Source organism: Equus przewalskii, chromosome 12, assembly GCF_037783145.1.
Source record: "Equus przewalskii isolate Varuska chromosome 12, EquPr2, whole genome shotgun sequence".
NCBI lineage: Eukaryota > Metazoa > Chordata > Mammalia > Perissodactyla > Equidae > Equus > Equus przewalskii.
The window spans coordinates 19,890,683-19,908,566 of NC_091842.1; the positions used below are offsets into that span (position 1 = coordinate 19,890,683).

Below are 17,884 nucleotides of genomic sequence, written 5' to 3' on the forward strand. Positions count from 1 at the left end.
AGTAATTGGTCTTTCCTGTTGGCCCCGCCCCATGAAGCAACCACGAACGTCTGTGATTGGCCAGGGCCTCTGGAGGCGGGCTCCGTGCTTGCGCCCGGTTCTCCAGTTCAGTCGCTGCTGCTGCCCGGAGAGCGGCTTGTCCATGGCGTGTGGGGAGACGCGTGGGGACACGGGGGCAGAGGGCACTGCCGCTGCCGGCCCCTTCAGCTTCAGCCCGGAGCCTACGCTCGAGGACATGTAAGCCGTCCTTGCCCAGCCTAGGCTGGGGAGATAGCCCCCTTTCTCCCTTTTGTTGGGAAAGGTCCTTTCACGTGGTCGGGAAGAAGGGTAACAGCTGTGAGTGGGTCCCAGCTCTGCTGGCTAACCCCGGGCGAACCTTCTAACCTCCTTATCTGCAAAATGGGCTTAGCAATGTACACCTGAGGCTGCGGAAATGGTGACGCTCGGTGAGTAATATTAGAACTAGCCCTGGGGAAATACCGAGTCCGATGCTGCTTCCGCTCGGCCTCCGTCCTCCAGGAGTTGGTGTTAGGACCCGTGCAAATGCAGTACTAAGAGGTGGGAGACATTATTTCTTGCTGGAGGAAGTCAAGGGGGGCTTCTTAGGGGAAGTGCCCGTGGAGCTGCACTCTGTAAAATCGGTAGGACTTAGATATGCAGAGATAGGGATATTCCAAGTGGAGGAAACTAGCAGCAGCAGGAGATGGAATAATGGGAAAGAAGCTATTGTTAGATGTCGGTAGAGTTTAGAGTCTGTTGTAGGGGTGCGCCGTTTTATAGAGGAGGAGACCAAGTCCCACAGAGAAGAAATGATTTGCTTCAGACTGCCCAAGGAATTGCAGAGTCCCCTGATACTTAATGCCCCCATTACATCACAGATACCTGCCTGGGCCCTGCGTCTCGTCTTGCATCGCCTAACCCTGAGACCTGGGCTTCCACCCCATTCTTCTATTCCAGCCGCCGCCTCCATGCGGAGTTTGCTGCTGAACGAGACTGGGACCAGTTCCACCAACCTCGGAACCTCCTCCTGGCCTTGGTGGGGGAAGTAGGGGAATTGGCAGAGCTCTTGTGAGTAAATGAAAAGAGTCCTGGAAGAATCTGTGTTGTAGGGGATGGGAGGGGAACATTTATTTGATGATCAAATATCCATGGCTTCGTTTTCCCTCCTCACTGCTAGGCTCTTGTGCCTGATGGCTTGGGATACAGAGATGACTCACCAGTCCCTACCCTTTTTGGGCACCCAGTCTTCTGGGAGAGAAAGATGTGAAAACAGCAAGCAGATCCCCATCTAAGAAGGGGTGGTGGCAACCTTCCTTTACCTCTGCCTCTGGAGTGGAAAGGAAGGTATTCTATAGAAGATCTGCCTATGGCATTCCAGACAGGGACAACTGTGTTCCCCCTGCTACAGGGGGAAGAGCACTCAAGGCAGAGGGAGCAGTAAGTGCAAAGGCCCTGTGACTGTTTGCCCTGTTGGCAAGACAGAAAAGGCCAGAGTGGCTTCAGGTGGGGAGTGAGAAGGAGAGTGGTGGATAATGACATTGGAAGAGGAGGAGTTAGCTCATGCAGGACCTGGAGGGCATGGTCAGGAGTTTGGATTTTATTCCAAGCACAGCTGGGGGACTTTTAGCAGGGAAGGGACAAAATGTAATGTGTGCTTTTAAAAGATGGTACTTGGCAAGAGTAGATGAGTCAGTGGGCTTCCACAGTGGTCCAGGTCTGAGGATTAGTCTAGGGTGGCAGTGGCTAGGGCTAGAGAGAAGTAGAATTGGGTCTGGAGAAGTGAAATGATCTCTTGGCCACTCCTTTGCTCAGGTAGGGACACTGAGTGAATCATCTATTGGGATCTCTTCCCCACCCTGACTCTACCCAGGGCCCAAATGGGTTGAGTTGTCTTTGGAGGAAGTTCCCAAGAGGCGGGAGCTTATTGCTGCAAGGACTGGGGTGCTCCTAAGAGAGGCGGAGCCCATTGTCCTAGCTAGCATCTGTGTGTGTGCCCCTACCTGTGTTCTGCCCCCAGTCAGTGGAAGCCTGATGAGGCTGGCCCCCAAGCCTGGCCCCCCAAGGAACGAGCAGCCCTTCAAGAGGAGCTTAGTGATGTCCTCATCTACCTGGTAGCATTAGCAGCCCGCTGCCGTGTGGATCTGCCCCAAGCAGTGCTCTCCAAGATGGACACCAACCGGCAACGCTACCCAGCACATCTGTCCCGCGGCTCTGCCCGCAAGTATACAGACTTGCCCCACGGGGCCACCTCTGAAGACCAGGCTATGGGGCCTGCAGACCTTGCCTGTGAGTCTATGGGCCAGGCCTCAACCTAGAAACATGGACACAGGACCTGCAACTCAGCATGGCATCTGAGGAGCAGACGGTGGCCTGGCCTTGAAACCTTGTTCTAGTCCTTTCCTAACAGATCATGGGCCTGGAGGCCCTACTTCCTGAGGTCTGACGCCGAAGAACCTCCAGAAGACAGCCTCCTGGTATTTTCTCCTTTAATAAAACTTTTGGCTAGCAACTTCTAGATTCTTCCTGGGGTGGCCAGGGAGGGTCTGTCTTAGGTGCTGGAGAGGGGCACTGGGATACCTGAGCCCAACTCCCATGTTTCTCTATTGAACCTCCCACCTGCAAGGCAGAGAGATCTGTTTTCTTTCAAGTTCCCCGCGGGATCTCAGGCAAATTGCTTCCCCCTGCTGGGACCTCTAAGGGAGACTGGAGGCTGTATGTAGTGTTAGAAGCCCAGATTTTGGAGCCAGGCTATCTGTGTTCAAATGCCATCTTTGATACTTATGAGCTGGATGACATTCATCAAATTATTTCATCTTTCTGTGCCTTTAGATGTGGAATGAAAATAAAATGAAATCTAAATGAAACATCTAAAATGACAATAATGGTATCTACCTGATAGGGTTGTAAGGTTTAAGTGAGTTATTCTAAGTAGAGTGCTTAAGCCAGTGCCTTGCACATAGTAGGGACTTTATAAGTTTGCAGTTATTTTCAACTCAAAACTTGCAGAGGCCCAGAGCAGGAAATGTCAACAGTTAAAGCAAGCCCAGGGCCTAGAATCCAGCCTCAGTTCCCCAGTACAAATCAGGATCAGGTCTCTGATGTGGAGAATAGGGCTTCTCTCTTCTTGAGCTTGGGCCCCTTGCCCTCTCCCTTGCTCTCCTCAAGCCAATTTCTCACTCTACCTCTACACCTAAAGATAGAGTTGGGTGTGTATGGTTTACCTGTTGTGTGACCTCGGGCACATCACTTCCCTTTCTGAGACACCCATGGCCTGCCTCACTCACAGGGTGGGGTAATGCAGGGGAAAAGACCTTTAAACTATTTTTTTATTGCCCCTCTGAGCCTATTTCCATGTCAGTAAAGCGAGGGATTCCTCTTTACTGGCCTTATTCCTCTTATTAATGACCCTACTCCCTCTTAACCAGTTACTTCTTTTACTTCTCAGGTAAAACAGAATTCAGACCAGAAATGCTTCAGCTTTGTGTTCCCAAACCCACCTTTCCTCTCCTTACCAGTGATAGCTCTGATTTCATTCCCTCTCCTTGATCACCTATCTTCTCTCCCCTCTCTAATCAACTTCTCTTCTTTCCGTTAACCCTCCCCGTCAGCATATAAAGCGCAATTGAGTCTCTTCCCTATTGACAAGATAAAACCAGCAAACTTTCTCCAGCTACTCCCTTCATGCTTTTCATGGCCAAGCCTCTTCAAAACAGTTGTCTACCCATCTACTCTGCTTTCTCATTCTCTCATTTATACCCTTACCCACTCGAGGCTGGCTTTAATCTCCTCCCCTCCACTGAATGCTCTCACCACTTTCCCAGAACTCTTAGAAATACAGTGGACATTAGAGTAGCATCTGACTGAGCCTACCACTCCCTCTGAGACTTTCCTCTAGATTTTCCAGACAGCACATTTCAGGCTTGCTTTCTACCTCCAGCTGTTCTTTCAGACTCTTCTCGAGTACCCTCCTCTGGACGTGGTGTCAGGCACTCCAGACCTGGTGTCCAAGCTGGTATTTCTAATCACCTCCTTAACCCCTCCACATGTACCTCACTTAAAATGTCCAGATTGGGGTGTGCCAATTGCTACCACTTCAATTCCTCTCCTGCACCTCATCCTGTGCCCCTACCTCATGGCCTGCAGTCACCCAAGCTAAGAAATAAGGTTAGCCCCCATCTCTCCTTTCCCTCATCTTCGGGGCCACTCTAACTCCTGTGAATTTTAGCTCCTTAATGTCAGATACATCCCTCCCCTCTAATCCCTCAAGCCCTCTTTGCTGCCTTGGACCCTTTCACCTGGCTTCCAAGGTCCCTAGTGGTCTAGCTGCTGCCAACCTCCTTGCTTTTTGTCCCTACGTTCTACCCTAGGGGACATCTGCAAGCTCTAACAAGTCTGGCATGCAGTTGGCTTTCTGGCATGGGGCTTTCTCCATAATTATCCAACCCCATCTCTTAGCCTTCAAGACTATCTTAAACATCACCTCTGAGAAGAGCCTCTCAACTATAAGACTGCGTTAAAGACTTTTCCTGTCCAACTACTTCCCCCCATCAGAGGTCCAATAACAATGGACAGCAATTGCCTCTTCACTTGTCCCTGCCCTGCTGTTCACTATGTACTCATCTGCAGAAATGGAGATAAAAGATTTATCTAACTTTGGGGTGCTTTGGGGGTGAAAATGAGCTAATGATAATAATGAAGCCTTAAAGCCTTTAACATAGTGCTATAAGGTTTCCACTATTTCTTGTTTCTTTACTAGACTTGAGCTCTATGAGGTACATGGCTGCTCACCAAAGCGCTGCAGAATGCAGTGCCTGTTTGATCTAGAACGTGCTATACCAGATTTGAGAACACAACCAAACTACAAACCCAGTTCCAGGAACCCTTTTGGACTTACAGCCCCACTTGGCTCCGTGACAACTCAAGTCCCCTAAGTCTGGGGAAAACCCCAGTTTTCCTCCTTTCCCCACCCACCTCATTCACAGGCACGGGTGGGATGAGGATATATTTTATTCACTAACATGGGCCAAGGGGATGTAGTGACGGGGAGGTGGGCACGATTTCCAGGGACCCTGGTGGGTGATTCTCCCTGTCTCCCAGTTCCAGGGCAGCCAGGCCTGCCGTCCCACTCTTTCCCAGACCCGGGTGGCAGGGCAGGGAGGAGCAGTCCAGGTTAATGCAACCCCAGTTCGCGGGTCCCACCGTGCCCTTCCTCAGCCGAACGCTTGCATCCCGCATAGACAGTAACGGTGGCTCAGCTGCCCTCACACTCGGGGCAGCGCTCGGTGGCTGTAGCGGCAGTGGCACCAGGGGGCAGCTTGAAGTCCCGGCCGCAGCCCGCACAGATATAGAGGCGCCGGCGCATGTGCGCGCGACGGTGGCGAATGAAGTGTGAGCTGAGGCGGAAACGCCGGCCGCATTCGGCGCACGGGTAGGGCCGCTCGCCCGTGTGCGTGCGCGCATGCTCCGCCAGGTTGGAGCGGTGGCCGAAACCGCGGCCGCACACGGCGCAGCGGTGCGGTTTTTCGCCCGTGTGCACGCGCCGGTGCTTGGCCAGCGCAGAGCTCTGCGCGAAGCGCGTGCCGCAGTCGGCGCATGCGTACGGCCTCTCGCCCGTGTGCGTGCGTCGGTGGCGCGCCAGGCAGGAACTGCCGCCGAAGGCGCGTCCGCAGTCCGGGCACGCGTACGGCTTCTCGCCCGTGTGCACGCGCAGGTGCTGTGCATAGTTGGAGCTCTGCGCGAAGCGGCGGCCGCAGTGAGCGCATGCGTACGGTTTCTCGCCAGTGTGGCGCCGCCGGTGCTGGCGCAGGTTCGAGGCGGCCGAAAAGCGCTTGTCGCACTCCGGACACTCGTAGGGCCGCTCGCCTGTGTGCGTGCGGCCGTGTTTGGTCAGCGCCGACTTCTGCGAGAAGCGCCGGCCGCACTCCGTGCACGCGAAGGGCCGCTCGCCCGTGTGCGTGCGTGCGTGCTTGGCCAGCGTGGAGCGGCGCGCGAAGGCGCGGCCGCAGTCCGGGCACGCGTGTGGGCGCGCCGGGTCGGCCGGCGGCGCTGGCGCCTCGCTCGGGACCTGCGGGGAGACGGGGGACAGGTCAGCCCGGATCGAAAGGCCCGAGAGCCAGAGTTCTGGGTCTGTACACGCTGCAACCTCTCAGTTCCCCGTTTGTAAAATAGGAAAAGCAAAGGTGCCTGCCTCAGGTTGTGCGCATTAAATAATACATTAACGCACATATGACAATGCCTAGTGTCATTCTAGCTATTATTTATTAATTCAACAAATATTTTTATTGAGCGCAAACCATGTACCAGACTCTGCTCTAGGCACTGGAAATTCAGCATTAAACTTAAAAAATTCCTTCTTTCAGGAAGAATTGGTAAGGAGTGCTGGTATTAGGAGGATGCTGTAAATTTAGAGTTGTTAAGATACCTTACTGATAGAACATGAGCAAAGACCTAAAGGAGGTGAGAGAGCAGGCTACACAGGGAACCGAGGCAGGAGTTTGCCTGTTGAGTTCTGGAATAGTAAGAAAAAGTACCTAGGGCAGAATGCATGAGGAGGAGAAAAGACACGGGGTGGTGCTAGAGGGGATCTCTTAGCTTAGGACCTTGTAATATGAACAAGATGAGGAACCTTTAGAGGAGACGTTAGGCATTTTTGAGCAGGAACATGAACAGATTAGGCTCATGTTTTAAAAGGCTCCACAGAATGAAGAAGGGGAGAGGGCAGAAGCAGGAGCCCAGTGAGGAGGCTACCGTATTGCAGTCATCTGGCAAGAGAAGACTGGCCCAGACCCAGGTGACAGAGGTGCAAAGCGAAGGTGGTGAGAAGGGGTCTGCTTCTTGATGTATTTTGCAGTTTGAGACAACAGATTTGATAGTAGATTAGAAATGAGCTGTAAAGAAAGAGTCAAAATGACTCCAAGGATTTTGAGTTTAGCAACTGCAAAGGTGGAGGAGTTGCCATCTACAGAGAAAACAGTGGGAGGAGCAAGTTGGTAGGTGAGATGTTTTGCATGTTACCTCCAATTCTCCTTGGACACGAGCTCAGGACAGAGGCCTAGGCTGGAGATACTGAGAAGCCATCAACCTATCTATGGTTTTAAAGCCTTGAGACTGGATGAGATTACCCAGGGAATGAGCAGAGGGAACCTGGGGCAGCAAGATGAAGAACAGCCAGCAAAGAAGACAGCAGAAGCAGGCAGTCTGTGAGGTAGTGAGGTAGGAGAGCCAGGAGAGCATGGTATCTTAGAAGCCAGGCCAGCACCCAGTCCAAGCTCTTTAATAAACTTTTTTCTTTTTCTTTTTTCCTTCGGTGAGGAAGACTGGCCCTGAACTAACATCTGTTGCCAATCTTCCTCTTTTTGCTTGAGGAAGATTGTTGCTGAGCTAACATCTGTGCCAATCTCCCTCTGTTTTGTATGTGGGAGGCTGCCGAAGCATGGCTCGACCAGCAGTATGTAGGTTCCCGGCCAGGATCCAAACCTGTGAACCCCGGGCTGCCAAAGCAGAGCACATGAACTTAACCACTACACCACCAGTCCGGCCCCTCTTTAATAAACTTTTAAGAGCAAGCACCTAGGGCCAGTCCCCTGGCAGAGTGGTTAAGTTTGTGCCCTCCGCTTTGGCGGCCGGGGTTTCACCAGTTCAGATCATGGGTGCAGACATGGCACCGCTCATCAGGCCATGCTGAGGCAGTGCCCCGAATGCCACAACTAGAAGGACTCACAACTAAAAATATACAACTATGTACCGGGGGCTTTGGGAGAAAAAGGAAAAAAATAAAATCTTTAAAAAAAAAAAGAGCAACCACCTTTTTTTTTTTTTGAGGAAGATTAGCCCTGAGATAACATCTGCTGCCAATCCTCCTCTTTTTGCTGAGGAAGACTGGCCCTGAGCTAACATCCATGCCCATCTTCCTCTACTGTATATGTGGGACGCCTGCCACAGCATGGCTTGCCAAGTGGTGCCATGTCTGCACCCAGGATCCGGGCTGGCAAACCCTGGGCAGCTGAAGCGGAACGTGCGAACTTAACCACTGCACCACTGGGCTGGCCCCCAAGCACCTAATATTTTTTAAGCTATGAGGAAGAGGGCAAGGGTAAAAACCAAATACTATTCTGTGGCCGAAAATGAGCCAGTTTCATGAAGTCTGGACTTCTAGAGATAAAAATCAGAAAAAGAAATGCTTTGCAAGAGGCAGGTGAAGGGAAACATTCTATATTAACAGTAGAATGAAGAAGAGTATCGAGGGCACATTGCTCCTTTCTTAGAAAACAGAAGGCTCATTCCACCAAAAGTAACGGTGAGCATCTGCTGTGGGCCAAGCAGTCAGGTCCCTAATGAGATACTTGGCACATATTAAGGACAAGACCGTGTTAGCTTCTCCCCATATTCGATCTCCACAAAGTAGTTATCACTTTTCTTATTTTAGAGATAAGGCAACAGGTTAAGAGAGGGTAAGTGGCAGCTAAGGAGCAGTAAAGCCTTTTCTTTCTCAGGCTGCAAGGAGGGCAACTTCAAGGCCCTCAAGATCCTTTGTAAAAAAGGTAGCAGTTTTTTGGTAACCAACACAGAAATTGGAAAATAAGAAGGTTTGGGAAATTAGTGACCAGCTGAGGGAACTCTGGTTTAAACAGTACATATAATGATAATAGTGACAACGACATTATAGTGTAAAGCTTTGACAATGCTATTTTGTGGACATTATTGTATTAAATCTTCCTGATACCCCCTTGAGTCAAGTGTCAAAACTATCTTTTGATAGTTGAGAAAACAGAGATTCAGGGAGATTCAATTCACATAAGCAGTGGGAGTCAGGACCGACTCGAGAGCGCTCGCCCTTAACCATTAGGCTACACTGCTTCCCGGCACTCGCATAGCCGAGATGTGACTGGCGTTGGACTCCAAGTCCCTGGCACTCTCCAAGAGAGATTCAAAGTTAAAACACAACTTGATACTTTAAATCAAGGAACTCCCCACAGGCAGGTCTGGCACAATCTGAATTCAAGGTCACACTTTGCAGTCTTGCCTTGGTTTTGAAATCTGTTGGGTTTGTTTCAATATGTCAGCCATTGTGGTGAGGTCTTTTCTCATTATATCTACCTTTTTCTGGCCCATTTTTCTTCGGCACCCTTCTTTTCAGATGATTTTGACCAGCCTGAGGACTTCCTTTGCTGGGTTCATTGACTTACAAAAAAGAAATTCTTCACACAAGTACACACAAGTATCTCCAGCTCCAGGAGGAGGGGCCTTGGGTGCCCCCACAAAGAATCTTGGTAAGAGGGGCTGAGTCTAGCTCATTAAGACCCTGAGCAAGTCACTCCCTTCCCTTGTCTCAGTGAACCAAAGCAGGCAAGGTAGTCTAGGAGAGAGAAAAATTTCCCAGCCTGAGGTCCACACATCACAGGATGCAAGAGGATACTAAGTGTCATATGGGCAAATTTTTATCTTATTGTAATTATTATGTATTTATTTTCACAGATATTAGAAAAACAATGGATCACATGAAACCCACAATTTCATCAATATTCTTGTTTAGATGAAGGCAAATTTCTTTAACAAAACGGCGTGAATCTATGTGAAGAAAAGCATTAAATAAATGAGCACCAGAGGTGAGCGATACATGTGGTAAAGACCAGACTAGGTGATCATTAAAGGCCCTTCCCTGGCTTAGATTCTACAACTATTAGATTTAAAAATCAGAATAAATGGCATTTACATTGTAACGAGAAGGTACTATGGGGATACAGTGTAGTATCATAATACAATAATCCAAGTATTCGAAGTTAAGTGATTTTTGTATTCCTGCTTAAGTATTTCTTTTCTCACCAGGGCAAACGTTAACAGTTTCCTCCTCAGATATTAGTTTTCTAATTAATAACAACAACTACCATTTACTGAGCACTCACCCTGTGCCAGGAAGTGTGCTAAGTGCTTTTCACCATGTTCTCGTTTTAAATTCTCACAACACTTTGAGTATGGTATCGTTAGCTCCATTTTATGAGGAAATAAGACTCAGAAGTAAAGTGACTGCCCAAGGCCTGATAGCTATTCAATAGCAGAGTCAGGGTTTGAAACGAAGTCTGTCATTGTCCAAAACATGTATTTTCTTCATCTTGATACAATTCTATCTCACTGACCAAGTTTGAGGTTACCTACAACAGCTTATCTCCCCACCCCCTGCCCCTGGACTCTTGCAGCCATCAGAATCTCCCTTCTTTTTGGTAGAAAGTATAATAAAATATGATCCCTCCCCTTGAGCTCCTTGCTACAGGAAGTGTGGTCCACAGATAGCAACATCAGCATCACCGGAAACTTGTTAGAAGCGCAGAATCTCAAGTCCCGTCCCAGACCTACTGAATCAAAATGTTCATTTTAATAAGATCCCCAGGTGATTTGTATGCATGATAAAAATTAAGAAACCTGGCCTAGAAGAGAGAAGAGCTTCTCCTGGAGAAAGCAGGTGGAAAAGGTGAAGAGAGTTTTACAGGCTGAAAGACCACATGGGCAAAGTCTCAGAGGTGAGAAAGCGCCTGATCTGTTTGAAGCTTGGGCATGGAATGGGTGTTAAGTGATTAGAGACGAAGCTAGGACATGAGGTCAGGCGGTGAAGAGCTTTGAATGCCAGGCTTAGGAGATGAGGCTTTATCCTGAGAGAAACAGAAAACCACTCAAGGCTTTAAGCAGGGAGAGATGGGATCGGATGTGCATAGAGCCCTCTGAGGAAATCTTTCTATTCATTAAAGATAGATTGGATTCTGATAGGCAGTGAGAGAATACTCCAGCCCGAGGGCAGCATAATTAAGGCCTGTTCTGGACAAGGACTGGCCATGGGATTGGGTGACACCTAAGAGTCACAGAATGTCAGCACTGGAAGGAGTTTTGAGATCACTATTTCATAGAAACTGAGACTCAGGGAGACCACACAGCAAGTTAACGAGCTATCTTGTGGGCACAGTGCTAAATGTTGGATGTGTGTGTAATCCTCAGTTCTACCCGCCTCCTCCAAACCCAGTCCCCCAGATGATACTTCTTAGGCTGGTATCCAAGGATCTGAACTTTCATTATCCCATTTTACAGATGAGAAAGCTGAGGCAAAGCTGGTAAATGGTGGAAGTAGGATTTGAACCAATGCTTTTAACTGCTACATGACAGCCTACATACCTTTCATGACTCACCATGCCCACCCCCCACCTTCCCATCCTTAGCTCCAGCCAATCCAATCAAGGGTTCCCTCTCTCCGTCTTCTCTCCACTGCTGCCACTACCTTAGAGCAGGCCACCAGCCCTACCCGGCCTTGTCTCCCCACAGCAGCCAATGATTCTTCTAAACAGTAAATCCAATCCTGACCCTCTGATTTGAGGCTTCTGATGGCACTGCATAATCTAACAGTATGTTCAAATTCTTATGCTGGCTTTCAACACCTTTTATTCTCTGGCCACACCTACTTCTCTGGCCCCATCTCCTAAGCCTTTGCTTTTGCTGTTTCTCCCCTGGAATGCCCTTCCTCCTCCTCCATTTGCCAACTCCCCACTAAGTCTTCAAGGCCCAAGCAAAAGTCGTCTCCATGACACCTTTCCCACTGCCTTGAGTTGTATGCCCTCAGTCCTCTGTATAGGCCTCTGTGTTGGTTTCCCTGTTCACTCCCAGCCCCAGAGTTCAGCCTTTCCCAGAAAGGCCTTTGATAAAAATGAGTTGAGGGAGGGGCTGGCCCCATGGCCGAGTGGTTAAGTTCGCGCGCTCCGCTGCAGGCGGCCCAGTGTTTCGTTGGTTCCAATCCTGGGCGTGGACATGGCACTGCTCATCGGGCCACACTGAGGCAGCGTCCCACATGCCACAACTAGAGGACCCACAACGAAGAATATACAACTATGTACCAGGGGGCTTTGGGGAGGAAAAGGAGAAAAATAAAATCTTCAAAAAAAAAAAAAATGAGTTGAGGGGGCTGGCCCTGTGGCCAAGTGGTTAAGTTCACGTGCTCCACTTCGGTGGCCCTGGGTTTCGCTGGTTTGCATCCTGGGCACAGACATGGCACCACTCATCAGGCCACGTTGAGGCGGCATCCCACATGTCACAACTAGAAGGATGCACAACTAAAAATACACAACTATGTGCTGGGGGGTGGATTTGGGGAGAAAAAAGCAGAAAAAAAAAAAGATTGGCAATAGTTGTTAGCTCAGATGCCAATCTTTAAAAAAAAATTTTTTTTAAATGAGTTGAAAAATCTCCAGAAGGATGACCTAGCCTAAGGTCCTGAACTTTCAAGAGAATAATGAATAGCAGCAAATATTTACATAGTGTTTATGATATGCCAGACACATCTAACTCTTTACATGTATTAACTCATTTAATCCTCACAACCGCAAGAAGTAGGTACTGTTATGATTTCCCTTTTACAAACGAGGAAACTGAGGCACAAAGAGGTTAAGAAACTTGCCCAAGGTCACATAGCTGATAAGTGATGGAATTGGAAGTCGACCCTAAGCTCTGGAGTCTGGGTTCTTAACTTAGAGGCCAAAGGTGGAGATCAGGGGATCCACAGGGCCAGAAGAGGCAGGCGGAGCTAGGATGATAGGCCAAGGAGGCCTGACAAAAACAAAACTAAATAGTTATTTTGACTGGAAGAGGACGCCAAAGCAGCCAGCCCCCTCCCCCTAGGATGCACCACACCCACTAGGGGGCAGCACAACTTCCTTTCCCTGGGACCTGGCCCGGGTGCAGGAAGAAATCAGCCGGAGGCAGTAGAGAAACCCTGGCCAGCCTGAGCCCTCCAGCTGGACTGGGGGCTCTTCTGGCTGGCGTGGGAGTCCTATAGGGTTCTGGGAAGTGGAAATGTACCTGGTGGCAGTTAGGGCCTTGAATGGGGAAATCTAACTCATATTCTGATCTCCTTAAAACTCCTTTCTTTAACCTTCAACACCCTCAGGATGAAACCCAGACACCCACCTAGCCCGTCAATCACCCTCCTCTCCTCCAGGCTTCAGGACAACTGAACCACTTGCCTTCACCTCTCCCAGCGCCCCACTCACTCCTCTGAGCCACTGAAAGGGCCAAGCCTCCTTCCCTTCAGACTCCCCTCAGCCTCAGATAAGCCATCCCTTTACTAACTTTGAGACCTTGAGCCAGTCACCAAACTCCAGTTTCCTGGGCCTCAGTTTCCTCACCTGTAAAATGGAACAAATACTACCAATGTTATAGAACTGAGGTACTTAGAGCATTGTCTGGTGCATAGTAAATGCTGCCCAAGAGTCAGCTGTCACTACTGCTCTTACCTAACCTGACCTCCTCCCCACACCTAAGTCTGTGATAAGTTCCCATCTCTGGTCTTCCACACCCCCGGTGCCTGCACCTATTACAGAGGATTGTGGCTGGGTGGTTACTTGTCAGTCTAACCCCAGTAGACGTCAAGTTCTATGGGGAACCAAGGATAGTGTTTACTCTCCAGCACCCAGCACGGAGCTTGGCACAGTAGGTGTGACATCCATGTGATGGCAGCATGGGTAGTGGGGCAGAAGAATGGGTGGCCAACCCTGAGATTCTAGGTCTTAAGATTCAGAGAAAAGTAGGGGCTGACTCCCTTGGCTTCTGTCTGAGGGAGGCTGGACCTAGACCAGATGTAGGGGCAATGGGGCACCAGGGTGTGGGACACGTACCTCCTTGTTGTCCATAGGGATCTTGAGTTTCACCACTTCATACTTCTCCTCGCCCTCATCCTCCTCACCCTTCACCAGCAGCACCATTTCCTCTTGCATCTCTTCCTCCTCCTCCTCCTCCTCTGTCTGCTGTTCGCCAGGCATCTTGGCGTCCTGAGGTGGGGAGCTGGATCAGAAGCTGAGGACCTGCCCCCCCAACTATGGCCCTGGCCCAGGCAAGGTGGTGCAGCCGTGGCTTCTCCCGCCCTGCCCTGGACTCTAGGTCTGGCCCTCTCCCCTCCATCCCAACCCGGCTCTAGGCCCCAGCACTGCCCCGGGGCTAGTTCCAAAGACACTCGTTCACCCCACTCATCCCGGCATTCAAGGCCCTGAACAGTTCGAATCTCCAGCCCCGGCGAATCGCCACCCTCCCTGCGCTGAGTCACTCCTCAGCGCCTTACTCGGCGGCCCGGAGCTCTAGGGCATGGGATAGAGGCGGGATCGGGGCGGAGACCCTGGGTGGGTAATGCACTCACCAGCCGCAGGTTCGCCGCTCGTGCTGCCCCAGGCCAGAGCGCCGGGCGGTTGGGCACTCTGGGAGGCCGCTGCTCTGGGGGCGGGGAGGGGCGGGACCTCTAGAACGGCCGGTCATTGGTCAGAACACATAACCCCGCCCCCTAGGAGGAAGGGCCTAGAGGACCCAGGCGTCCGGTCCAAACTGCCCCAGGAGGGTGGCGAGCCCAGAGCCAGCAACCTCCGCTGTTCCACAACTCCCAGGGGCCCGTGGCTGCCCCATCCCGGCGTTCAAGGTCCTCGCAGCACGGTTGTAACCTACCTTCAAGGCTCGTCTCCTGTGGCCAGCTCGGAGGTCTCTGCTGCGGCCAAGCGCGTCTGCTCCGCCCGAAATAGGCCACGTGCACTCCCGTCCGGCCTCGCCCTCTCGCTGGCGCCCCGCCTGGAGGGCGGACCCTGTTGCCTCCTCACCTCGTCCCTTCCCTCTTTTTTCCTCCTCTCCCGTCTTTTCTCCTTCTTTCCTGACGTCGCCTTCCCGGTCTCCTGGTCTCTGGGATATCTTGCTCCTTGAATGTATGCTTCCCAAATCAACAGCCCCCAAGCCCCCGCTGCCGCTTGTTGTGTGGTATGCCAACTGTATGCCAGCGTTGTGCTAAGCGTTTTACACACCTGATCTCCTTAGATCCGCACAAAGGTGGATCCATGTTACAGATGAACTAATTAAACTTAAGGGAGGTAAACCGATTTGCCTCAGTTACTATACAGTAAGGGTTGTCATAGCATCCTTGACAACCAGTAGATAGGTAAGAACCTTGACAACCCTAGGTAGAAAATTAGTAGCCCATGGCCGCAGAAGTATCTTATTTGACCCTCAGGGTATTTTTACTTTTAAAAATTAGTTTCAAAAAAAGAGCAGTCTTTCACAAATTTTAATTTCCAAGATTTAAAAATTGGGATATGTCATATAAAGATATGTATTTTCCACTTCTCTTGAAAAAGATACTAATTCTACCATTTTATGAACGAGGCAACTAAGATTCAGAAATGAAAGAAAAGAGAAACAACATTCAGTAAGTGCTTACAATCCACAGTCTCTTTACAACAGCCATGTGGAGATCAATAATATTATCTCCCTTTGACAAAGGAGGGAACTAAAGCTTAGAGAGCTTAATTAGTTTGCTCAAAGTCACATAGCTGGTAAGTAGCAGATTCCAAAGCTCAGGCTCTTTCTGCTGCACTAAACTGTCAGAAATGAAGTTACATAAGGACATTGGTGGCAGGGCCAGGACTTAAACCTGAGTCTCAGTCTGCAGAGCCCAGGGCATAATTTGGATGTTGGGATTACATCTGGTCAAATTGATGCTCTTCCCCAGAGCTAGGAAATGGGGGCAAATGCCTGGATACTCACACTCAAGATCCCCAAAAGCCACTTTGCTTGTGTTCATTCTTTCATCAAGTATATATTGAGCCCTGCCATGTGTCTGGCGCCATTCTAGGTATTGCAGATGCAGTAGTGAACAAAACAGACAAAAATCTTGGCTATTATGGCACATCTAAGGGTGTAAAAAATGTAAACAAGTAAATAAACAAGATAATTCAGATAATGCTATGTGTGAGAAGGAAATAGGGCAAGATGATGCAACAGGGAGTGGTTATGGTTGGGGCGGCTTCTTTAACGTGGTCGAGGAAGGAATCTCTGAGGAAACAGTATTTGAGATGAACTTTGATGAGAAAGGGTTAGCCATTTGAAAATCTAGAGGAAAAGTGTTCTAGACAGAACTTCAGAGGGCTTAAGGTGAGAATAAGCTTGGCATCTTTGAGGAACAGAAAGAAGGCTTGTGTGGCTGGAGCCAAGTGAGTTAGCAAGGGGAAATGTAATGTGGGAGGTGAGGAGAGGTAGGCAGGGGCCAGATTATGGCTGGAGCCCCACCTCTAGCAAAAAGTAAGGCCTTCTTGCCCTGATTCAGAGAATCAGTGAGGAGACTCAGCTGGGAACACTGAAAGTCCCTACTGGAAGGTCCTCCTGCTGTGGGAGGACTTTGAAACAGATGCTTGCAAAAGGAGGAAAAGGACTCCATCCATTTACAAACATGTACAAGAATCCACCTAGAATCAGATCTAGTTTCTGTTCTTGAGCATCTCATAGTTTAGTAAAGAAGATTGTGATAAAAGTAAATATATGAAAATAGATGTTCTGGCAGGAGAATAGTGGGATGAGTGAATAACTGAATAACTCCGTTGAAGGGAATGGATATTGGGTGCAGGCCTCACTGAGGAGATAAATGTGAAGGACCTTCAAAGATGAGTGGGAGTTTGTCAGATTGACAAGGAAGTAACAGCTTGTGAAGAGCACATCGTGTTCCAAGGACACTGTTCACCAAAGTATTTAGTGAGGCCTATTGTGTGCCAGGCTCCTGTTAGGACTGGGAGGTAGAAAGTTGAATTTGGAAAAGTCTTTACCTCACTCCTCATTACTCTGCGTTTCACTATTTGCCTTCAGCCTCACTAGAACTTTACTTCAGCTCTTCAATCCCCAAGGATCTGGTGCATACTCTTCACTCTGCCTAGAACCCTCCATCTCGCGTCCCACCCCCCACCTCCTCCTTTCTTAGCTTACTCCAAGTCAGTCTTTAGGTCTAAAGATAATTGCTACTTCTTTGGAGAGGCCTTTGGATCAGGTAGGATTCTCTCCTCCGTGTATGCTTCCTGCATAGTCCTTACTACACTTGTAATGATTTGTTCAGTGTCTATCTTCTGTATAAAAACTGAGGGTAAGGACTTTGTCTTATCCATCCTTGTATCCTCAGTACGCAGCACACCGTAGGTAATGCTGTTATGAATGACTAATTATCCTCAAGAAGTCTTCGTGTGTTGAGTGCTCCGATGAAGGGGATTCCAACCCAGGTTGGAGGTTCAGGGAAGGCTCCTGGGAGGAAGTAATGCTTGAGGTATTTTGACTGGAAAGGTTGACAAGTGTGTGTTAGTATTCCAGGTACTTAAAGGAAACATTTAAGAGGCACAGGGCTGAAACCACACAAGTGGAAGGCCTTGAATGCCAACTAAGGACTTACGTTTTACACAGAAGATATGCGGAGATACGGCAGGATTTTTAATAAGGGGAGTGACATGGTCAGAAGTAATTTTACGAAGTTCACTGCAGACCGGCTTGAAGGCCGACCTGGTAGGGAAGGGAGACACGAAAACCAGCAAGAAGGATCTTCCAAAGGCCCGAAAGGCCTCCATTCAGGCCTATGGGTGTGTGTGCACTTAAGGACCGAAACCGTCGAGAACCCCAGGCCGGAACGCAAAATTCCAGGTTTCTAGTGTGTATAACGACTTGGCGGGGGTGGGAGGATGGTGAAGAACCGCACCGTCGCAAGTTTTCATTGGTTTCTAGGGAAGCCCGTCCGATGGTCAAGATATCGCGAGAGCTTCTATTCCGGGACCATTCCTGCAGATTAGCTGAGACCCCCCCCCCCCCACCCCCCACCCGAGAAGTTGCAAAGCCATGTACTTCATTTCCTAGATCGGCGAACCGCCCTAGCCTTCTTTGTCCTTGGCCAATCAGGTCAGTTCCTCTTTCCCCTTCCTCCCTATTGGCGCCCGCCTCGGAAGAAGCTAGGATTTGGAGTCCTCCTGATGACGCACGGGTGGCTGGGAAATACGGTTGCCTTTTCCAGGGGATTGAGGCATTCCCTTTGCCCTCCCTTTGGGCTGTGCTGCCAGATGACCTGTTTCTCGACAAA

At 49.7% G+C, this 17,884-nt stretch overlaps 2 protein-coding genes across 3 annotated transcripts; one reads left to right on the forward strand and one right to left on the reverse strand.

The window, feature by feature from the left end:
- The first annotated feature begins 16 nt into the window (after positions 1-16).
- Positions 17-2,873, forward strand: DCTPP1 (dCTP pyrophosphatase 1). Its single transcript, XM_008514300.2, has 3 exons — positions 17-237; positions 958-1,068; positions 2,018-2,873. Exons 1-3 carry the CDS (start codon positions 32-34, stop codon positions 2,313-2,315), a joined length of 615 nt encoding a protein of 204 aa, XP_008512522.1. The 5' UTR covers positions 17-31; the 3' UTR covers positions 2,316-2,873.
- Positions 2,874-4,989: 2,116 nt separating this feature from the next.
- On the reverse strand, positions 4,990-15,570 carry ZNF771 (zinc finger protein 771). 2 transcript variants are annotated; one of them, XM_070568045.1, is made up of 3 exons: positions 14,461-15,570; positions 13,647-13,799; positions 4,990-6,064 (listed from the first exon to the last, which is right to left on the reverse strand). In XM_070568045.1, exons 2-3 carry the CDS (start codon positions 13,788-13,790, stop codon positions 5,252-5,254), a joined length of 957 nt encoding a protein of 318 aa, XP_070424146.1. In that variant the 5' UTR covers positions 13,791-13,799; positions 14,461-15,570; the 3' UTR covers positions 4,990-5,251. The 2 variants fall into 2 exon arrangements, with proteins under 2 accessions (XP_070424146.1, XP_070424145.1); XM_070568044.1 differs by having other exon boundaries at positions 14,162-14,467.
- Between the last annotated feature and the right edge of the window lie 2,314 nt (positions 15,571-17,884).